Below are 9,670 nucleotides of genomic sequence, written 5' to 3'. Positions count from 1 at the left end.
CGCCCCCGCCGCGGAGGACGCACTGGTTTCCTCTCGGAAACTGGGTGATGCTGCGGAGGCGTGACCGTGAGACTTCCACTATCTCTTAGTTCCCTTGACTCTCCCGGGACCCGGAACGAGGAACGGGGTGGGGAGAGGGGGACGCGGGTGCCAATTAGGAGGTAAGAGGAGGAGGAATGCCTGGGCCTTTTTAAAAAAATATATATTTTTAATTGATTTTTTACAGAGAGGGAGAGGGATAGAGAGCTAGAAACATCAATGAGAGAGAATCACCGATCAGCCGCCTCTTGCACACCCCCGCACTGGGGATGTGCGGCAACCAAGGCACATGCCCACGACCCGACTCGAACCCGGGACCCTTCAGTCTGCAGGCCGATGCTCTATCCACTGAGTCAAATCGGTTTCGGCAACCTGGGCTTTTTTTCTTCTTTTTTTTCTCAAAGTGGGCATTCCACTCACCTGGCTGCAGATTATTCTCGCTCAGGCCAGGGAGTTTGGACTAGGCAGTCTGCAGGGTCCTTACCAGCTCTGGCAGCTAAGACATTGGCACCATCACACGTGCTGCTTCTTACCCCCGCCCACTACTCTGTGGGCCCCAGGAAGGCAGGAGCTCTGCTCATCCTCAGCACTGAGAACAGCCAGGCCAGCAAGGTGTGCTCAGCCCTTCCTTGAAGTCAGAAAACTAGAATTTTTGTTCCCAGTTTTACCACAGCTTCCATTTTGTCACTTCCAATTCATTTCCAGCGGAGTAGCTAGAGCTTTTAAAATAAGTCTGCTAAATCACTCCTGGCTTCCCGTATTTAGACTAAAATCCAATTCCTTACATAAAAAGGCCTACATTAGATTATCTGGCTGCCACCGACTGGGCCTCGTTTAGTTTTACTTGCCCGAAGTTACTATATTCTGGCCTTTCTGTTCCTCAAGGTCATGGGGTAGACACAGTCATTCCTGCTTATCTTGAGTTTTCACCTTTCAGTTATTTGCTGTCAACTACAGTCTGACAGTTGATCTGATAGCCAAGACCCCTATTAAGTGACTAATGGTCAGGTAGTATATACAGTGTGAATCATAAATTAAAAAGAGTAAATGAGCCCTGCCTGGTTTGGTCAGTGGATAGAGCATTGGCCTGTGGACCGGGGGTCCCAGGTTCGACTCTGGTCAAGTGCACATGCCCAGATTGCAGGCTTGATCAATGATTCTCTCTCATCATTGATGTTTCTATCTCTCCCTCTCCCTTGCTCTTTGAAATCAATAAAAATATACTGTATTTTAAAAAATAGTAAATGAAGTTCCAGAAATAAGGAATTCATAAGGTTTTCTTTTGTTTTGTTGTGGACTTTTTATTGTTTTTGTTTTTTTGGTTAATCCTCACACAAGAATATTTTTTCCATTGATTTTTTTTAAAGAGAGAATGGAGGGAAGTAGGGAGGGAAAAGGGAGGAGGAGGGAGGGAGGGAGGGAGAGGGAGAGGGAGAGAGAGAGAGAAAGAGAGGGGGGGGACATTAATGTGAGGGAGACATATCAATTGGTTGACTCCCACACATGTACACATGTCCCAACCAGATTGAGCCTATAATCAAGGTACATGCCATTGACTGAGAATTGAACCTGTGACTTGTCAGTGCGCAGGCAGATGCTCTAAACAGTGAGCAAAATCCGCCAGGGCTTCATAAATTTTAAATTGTATGCTTGGATGTGAATCATCACTTTGTGCAGTGTATTCACCCTGTATATGTTACCAGCCTGTTAGTCATTTAGTAGGTGTCTTGGGTATCAGATCAACTGTCAGGGAATCCCAGTGTTTGTGTTCAAGCTTTATCACAAGGCATATGCCATTCACCCTACTTCACATTGTATCATCTCACATCACCACAAGAAGGGTGAGTACTGTAAAAGATATATATTTTTTAAAATATATTTTATTGATTTTGTACAGAGAGGAAGGGAGAGAGATAGAAAGCTAGAAACATCGATGAGAGAGAGTCATTGATCAGCTGCCTCTTGCACACCCCGTACTGGGGATATGCCCGCAACCAAGGTACATGCCCTTGACCGGAATCGAACCCGGGTCCCTTCAGTCCCCAAGCCGACGCTCTATCCATTGAGCCAAACCGGTCTCGGCTGTAAAAGATATTTTAAGATCACATTTACATAACTTTTATTACAGTACTAGACGCTTGGTGCACGAATTCATGCATCAGTGGGGTCCCCTGGCCTGGCCTGTGGGATTGGGCCAAAAGTGGCTCTCCAACATTCCCTCAAGGGGTGCTGGATTGTGAGAGGGCACAGGCCAGGCTGAGGGCCCCCACCAGTGCATGATCAGGGCCAGGGAGGGACACAGGAGGTTGGCCAACTGGGAAGGGACTAAGGAAGGACTCCAGGGCATGTCGGGCCGTCTCACAGTCCCAATTGGCCAAACCCCAGCAGCAAGCTAACCTACTGGTTGGAGTGTCTGCCTCCTGGTGGTCAATGTACATCATAGTGACTGGTCAACTGGTCAACTGTCTGCCCCCTGGTGGTCAGTGCCAATCATAGTGAGCAATTGAGTAGCCTTAGCATATCATTAGCATATTACACTTTGGGTTTTTTTTTTTCTCCTTATTTTTTTAAATTAATTATTATCTGTGTACATATCTTACCATTGCACCTCCCCCCTCTCATACATACCCTCCTTCCCCAGAGTTTTGTGTCCATTGGTTGTACTTATATGCATGTATACAAGTCCTTCAGTTGATCTCTTATCTCCCCCAGATCTCCCTACCCTCCCCGCTGTAATTTGACAGTCTGCTTGTTGCTTTACTGTCTCTATATCTATCTTTTGATTCATCAGTTTATAATGTTCTTTACTATCCATAAATGAGTGAGGTCATGTGGTGTTTCTCTTTCATTGACTGGCTTATTTCACTCAGCATGATGTTCTCCAATTCCATCCAGGTTGCTGCAAATGATAATTCCTTTTTTTATGGCAGCATAGTATTCCATTTTGTAGATATACCATAGTTTTTTGTTTGTTTGTTTGTTTGTTTGTTTGTTTGTTTTAATGTATTTTATTGATTTTGTACAGAGAGGAAGGAAGAGAGATAGAGAGTTAGAAACATTGATGAGAGTCATCGATCAGCTGCCTCTTGCACACCCCCTACTGGGGATGTGCCCGCAACCAAGGTACATGCCCTTGACCGGAATGGAACCCGGGACCCTTCAGTCCCCAAGCCAACGCTCTATCCATTGAGCCAAACCGGTCCTGGCAATATACCATAGTTTTTTGATCCAATCATCTGCTGACGGGCACCTAGGCTGTTTCCAAATCCTAGCTATTGTAGATTGTGTAAGCATATTACACTTTGATTGGCTGAACGGCCAATCAGCTGACCAGCCACTTAGCATATTAGGCTTTTATAATATAGGATATTAGGGCCCAGTGCATGAATTCATGCACCTTGAAAAGATCTGTGAGCTACGAGTCTGCAGGGGCACAGGGGTGGGTCTCAGACCTCCGCACCCCTGCCTGGCCACTCCCGCCGTGGCCTCCTGCTCCCACCACCGATGCTCCCATGCGTGGAGTGATTGGGGTCGGCACCAGCAGCAGGTGCGAGTGGGGCTGGTGCGAGTGGCAGCTGCTGCCCAGATTGCCCCTCAGTAGCAGGGAAAGTTGGAGAAGCCCTCAGGGGTAATTGGGGCTGGCAGCCACCACTTGAACCCGCTGATGGCACCCAGTGATCAAGATCTATGCTGGGCACCAGTGTTGCCGAAGACCAAAGAAAACGAAGGATGCTTCAAAGAAAAGGAGGGACACTGGTTAATATGCCGGCGGACTCAGGGAACAGCCTTCCAAATCTGAGTGAAGGAACACGCCTGGGGCTTTCCTTTATATCTCCCTCCCTGTGGTCTTTGTCCCACAAACATGGATTATTCTTCCAGTCCTTTTCTCGGGCCTTGCAAGAAAGCCCCAGGTGTTGGGGGTTTCCAGGCCATATCTGATGGTCTGGCCTGGCGCCAGTGTTAACAACTCTTCCTCGGGGCAGTGCATTGTTCACAGTAACAGGTTCTGCAATACCAGTACCTGGGAAGGAGAGAGGGACTTAATTATAGGTTATCAGGAATGTACACTGAGCTTGCTGGCTTCGATTCAGATCACTATCCCCCAAATATCAGGGTTACCTTGGAATTAGCCCTTTTTAGCCTTTTCACCAGCAGCTGGTGCAAGCGGTGACTCTGGTACCAGCAGTAGGTGTGAACACCAGGCAGGACCACAGCATGCGGAAGCAAAGAATTTTCAGTAACCATCAGAGCCTCGCCGCAATGACAGTGACCGGCACCCTGCCTTGGTCTGGCGCCCCTACTCACCTGCTCCACCATCCCATCACGGCCACACCTGCCATGGTCCATGCTCTGCTGCCTGCTGCTGATGCCTGCCATGTTCTGCGCACACCCTCTGGTGCTCAGTGCACGTCATAGTGACTGGTTGTTCGGCTGTCTGGCCATTTGGTCTTTTTGCATACTAGGGTTTTATATATATAGATTATTATAATTGACCTATTATTGTTAATCTCGTACTGTGCCTAGTTTATCAATTATCTATCATAGGAAAACATAATATATACAGAATTCAGTACCATTCATGGTTTCAGGCATACACTGGGGGTTTTGGAATGTATCCTTCTCAGATTGGGGGAACTATTGAACTCTCTTAAGGACCTGGTGCTCGCTGTTAACTGTCTTTAATACTTTTCTGGATCCTAATGGGGGCAGAGAGTGCGCCTTGTAGTTTACATTTCACTCAGAGGTCACTTAGATGGGAACGTTGCATCAGATGTAAAGTAGTCTTCAGTCACTTATACAAATACATCAGTGATTTATTTTCTTCATGTCACTTACCATCCAAAATTATATGGTCAGTTTCTCCACCTCAGCCCCTGCCACACAAGCATACCTTCCAACATAATAGCATATTAACTATGAAAGCAGAGACTCTCCTTATCTGTCTTCACAGGTGTGCCTAGTGTCTACTATTGAAGAGTAGACTTTCACAGCAGCACAATCTTTAAATAGTGAAAAAGTAGGAATTCAATAAATGGATTCAATGATTGAGTGAAAGAAGGTGAATGTGGGCAAGATTTGGAGTCAGAGCATGCATTCAGTATCATACCTATTATTTCCTATATCCTTTGATCATCCTTTTTTGTTGGTGGTCTGAGGAGGCAGGAGTCACACATAAAAATTCAGTATGTCTCAACTTACGGGGGTCTCTTTTATTTCTGCATTTCCCCCTCTCCTCCTCCATCTCCGATTGAAGATGGAGGAGGAGGGAAAGGGGAAGAAGAAGCAGAAATTGCCCTTCAGGATAGTTTTATAACAAGTACTTTACTGTATTTTTATTGATTTCAGAGAGGAAGGGAGAGGGAGAGAGAAAAAAAACAAACATACACATCAATGATGAGAGAGAATTATTGATCGGCTGCCTCCTCCACACCCCACACATGGATTCGAGCCCACAACCTGACCGGGAATCAAACCATGACCTACCTCCTAGTTCATAGGTCAATGCTCAACCTGAGCCACATTGGCTGGGTTATACCAAGTATTTTAGAATAAAAATTTTAATTGATAATATCTAATGTTGATGAGACTGTAGAAAAACTGGTACACACAAACTGCAAGTAAAAATAAATGACGATCTCTAGCACTTATTAAGCAATTAGGGCAAAATCCACACTTCATTTCATTTGGTCCTCACAACCCTATGGGATAGGAACTACTATTGTTCTATTTTATGCATCAAGAAACTGAAGCTAACCTAACAGTGTGGCTCAGAGGTTGAGCGTTAACCTTGGAACCAGGAGATCACTGGTTCGATTCCCGCTCAGAGCCCATGCTTGGGTTGTGGGCTTGGTCCCCAGTTGTGGGGCGTAATAGAGGAGACAGCTGATCAATGATTCTCTCTCATCATTGATGTTTCTGTCCGTCTCTCCCTTTCCCTTCCTCTCTGAAATTAATTAAAAATTAATAAATAAAACTGAGACTTAAAAGAGATTGACTGTAGAAACAGTATATTGACACAATCGTTTTTTTAAGAGCAATGAGACGTGTTGTACCAAAACTATATAAAATTTATATCCTTTAACCCAATTATGCTAACCTTGTGAATTTATATTCTGGATTAACTTAAGAGAAGAAAGGAACTAACTTCACAAAGACTTTCTCTGCAGCATAATTTTTAAATACAGTGAATGTAGTGAAAAAGTAGAAACAACTTGGATGTCAAATAACAAGAAAATTTATAGACCATGAACATGATAGAATATCCTGGCTATTGAAAGAATAATTGTAAAGTGTTTAAATATAGGAGAATGTTTTATGGTATATCAAATTAAAAATAAGACTATGAAAATATAATAACCATTAAAATATATGAATTTGAATAAGAACCAGAAGGGAATAACTCCAAAATGAAAATACAGTGTTAAGAATGTGGGATTATTGCCTTGGCCGGTTTGGCTCAGTGGATGGAGCCTCGGCCTGTGGACTGAAGGGTCCCAGGTTCGATTCTAGTCAGGGGCACATGCCTGGGTTGTGGGCTCGACCCCGAGTGGGGGACATGCAGGAGGCAGCCAGTCAATGATTCTCTCACAATTGATGTTTCTGTTTCTCTCTCCCTCTTCCTTCCTTGCTGAAATCAATAAAATAAAATAAAAATTTTTTTTAAAGGAATGTGGGATTATAAAAGTTTTTTTCTTCTTTTTAAAATACTTTCTTTCATATTATTGCATTGCTTTTAATTTAAAAAAAGAAAATACCGCCGAAACTGGTTTGGCTCAGTGGTAGAGCATCAGTCTGCGGACTGAAAGGTCCCAGGTTCGATTCTGGTCAGGGGCATGTACATTGGTTTCGGGCACATCCCTGGTAGGGGGTGTGCAAGAGGCAGCTGGTCGGTGTTTCTCTCTCATCGATGTTTCTAGCACTCTATCTCTCTCCCTTCCTCTCTGTAAAAAAATCAATAAAAATATATTTAAAAATAATAATAAAAAAAAGAAAAAAGAAAATACCCATAAAAATAGGAAAGAATGCTGAATTAGCCATGTATGTGTTCTGTTGAACAGAAACCTAATTAAACCACCAATTTAAGTCACTATATTTATAAATATCAAACAAACTTGAAAAATCCATATTTAGAACTGGTTTAATGAACTTATCAGCAATTTTGAAGACTCCTGGTTGATGTCCAGCAGGAAATCTATTACAATTTCTCCATCTCATGTTCCACCTTCACGTCCAAGTTTTAAGTGAGCAGCTTTGACTAGTCTAGTTTAGACATCAGTAATTTTATAGTTCTGACTTTTGGACTTGTTCGGAGATGTATCTTTTTTCAGAGAAGCCACAGTGTATATATGTATCCAGCTTCAGAATTCTGTGAACAGGAAAGAGACTCGAGGGGTTTGCCACTGCTTCTTCTGACTTGTGTTCTTTAGTTTCTTAAAGACTTTCAACGGACTCTACCAAACCTGTTATAGAAAAACTAAGAAAGGCCACATGTGAGAAACTTAGGTGCATGGGGTCTCTTGCTAGCATTTTTGGGTAATGGGATAAGGCTTCAATAGGATTTCAGTTTTGACAATTGTCAAACACAAAGACAGCCAAATAAAATTACCTTTATGGATTATCTTCTACCGTGAGTCAAAATTCTGTTAGGTGTGGGGGTGAGGCAGTGGTGAGGGGAGAAGAAACTGGAAGGTTTAAATACTATACAGAGAGGAAGTTACCCCTAAATGCTATGCTTTCTCAAGCCAGCAACTCACAACTGGTTAGTCAATCATGACTCTCAATCATACAGATGACTGTCTTGACTTTACTAACCTGGAGTTTGGTAGGGGCAAGATTTTATTCAATGGGTCATATTCAGAGCTGCCAGTCAGTATTGTTTCCTAAAAGGCAAGAAAGCATTAACTTAAAACTTGCAATGATAAACCATTGGCACTATGATCCTAGAACTATGCTTTATATATATACTGAAGGCCTGATGCACAAAATTCATGCAAGAGTAGGCCATCGCAGCTTTGGTGGCTGCCTCAATCCCGTGGCTGCAGCCCCAGCTTTGTCTGGAAGGTCATCAGGAAAGACTTCTGGTCTAATTAGCATATTATGCTTTAATTATATATATATATATATATATATATATATATTTATTTATTTATTTTATTTTTTATTTATTTTTTTTGTTTTTTTGTTTTGTTGTTGTTGTTAAAAATATAATCCCCTAACCTCACACCTGTTAGATAAGAGGTGGTAAGTGCTGATGAGGATGTGGAGAAAAAAGAACCCTCGTGCACTATTTATAGGAATATAAATTGGAGTAGCTACTATGGAAAAAGGTATGGAGAGTCCTCAAAAAATAAAAATAGCCCTAGCTTGTTTGGCTCAGTGAATAGAGCACCAGTCTTCAGAATGAAGCGTCCTGAGTTTGATTCTGATCAAGGGCACTGCCCATGTTATGGGCTTGATCCCCAGTGTGGTGTGTGCAGGAGGCAGCCTATCAATGATTCTCCCATACCGATGTTTCTATTTCTCCCTCCCTCTCCTTTCCTCTCTGAAACCAATAAAAATATATTTAAAAATTAAAAATAAAACTATATGATCCAGCCGAAACCGGTTTGGCTCAATGGATAGAGCGTCGGCTTGGGGACTGAAAGGTACCGGGTTCGATTCCGGTTAAGGGCATGTACCTTGGTTGCGGGCATATCCCCAGTAGGGGGTGTGCAAGAGGCAGCTGATCGATGACTCTCTCTCATCGATGTTTCTAACTCTATTTCTCTCCCTTCCTCTCTGTACAAAATCAATAAAATATATTTTAAAAAAAACCAAAACAACCCCCCCCCCCAAAAAAAACAAAACACTATATGATCCAGCAATTCTACTCTGGGTATTTATCCAATGGAAACAAAATCACTACCCTGAAGACATATCTGCACTCCATGTTAAGTGCAGCATTATTTACAATAGCCAAGACATGGAAACCACCAAGTATCCATTATGGATGAACGAATAAAGAAATTGTTAAGCGTACATACAAACACACACAATATGGAATACTATCCAGCCATAAAAAAGAAGGAAATCCTGACATTTGTGATAACATGGGTAGACTTTAAGAACATTATGCTAAGTGGAATAAGTCAGAGAAAAACAAATACCATACGACCTCACTTGTATTTGAAATCTCATGAACAAACTCATAGCAACAGAGATAAGATCTGTGGTTGCTAGAGGTAGGGGTCGGAGAATTAGGTAAAGATGGTCAAAAGCTCCAAGATAAATTCTGGGATGCAATGTCCAACATGATGACTATAGTTAACAATACTGTATATTTGAAAGTTGTTAAGAGAATAGATCTTAAAGTTTTCATGATTAGGGATAATATTATAAGTACCCTAGGAAGAAACATATAACCTATGATACAAGCCAGGGAAGAAAGCAAGAAGCTCTGTCCTGGAATTAAAATGAATCTTAGCTCACTGAAATTCCTCTTGCTGACTTGCTCACCAACCAGACACTGGACCTTGTCTGAACCTATACTACCTGTCTGCTTGGATTTTTGTAACATAATTGCTTTTTTCTTTTCGTTTTTTAAAAAAAATATATTTTATTGATATTTTACAGACAGGAAGGGAGAGAGATA

General features: G+C 42.4%; 1 protein-coding gene across 8 annotated transcripts in view; it reads right to left on the bottom strand.

Annotated features, from left to right (window-relative positions):
- The window catches only part of CCDC30 (coiled-coil domain containing 30), a 143,939-nt gene that overhangs the window by 60,354 nt on the left and 73,915 nt on the right, over positions 1–9,670 (bottom strand). For 6 of the 8 annotated variants that reach the window (XM_084874528.1, XM_084874526.1, XM_084874531.1 and 3 more), the window contains 2 exons: positions 7,852–7,919; positions 3,290–7,405 (listed from right to left, as the gene is read on the bottom strand). In XM_084874528.1, the coding sequence (XP_084730654.1) occupies positions 7,321–7,405; positions 7,852–7,919 (153 nt within the window). In that variant the 3' untranslated portion in view covers positions 3,290–7,320. The other 2 variants (XM_084874532.1, XM_084874533.1) reach the window with 2 other exon arrangements.

Source organism: Pipistrellus hanaki (genome assembly GCF_964339955.1).
Source record: "Pipistrellus hanaki genome assembly, chromosome: 2".
Classification (NCBI taxonomy): Eukaryota; Metazoa; Chordata; class Mammalia; order Chiroptera; family Vespertilionidae; genus Pipistrellus; species Pipistrellus hanaki.
Note: the sequence above shows the minus strand (reverse complement) of the source record. Positions and strands in the feature narration are given on the sequence as shown.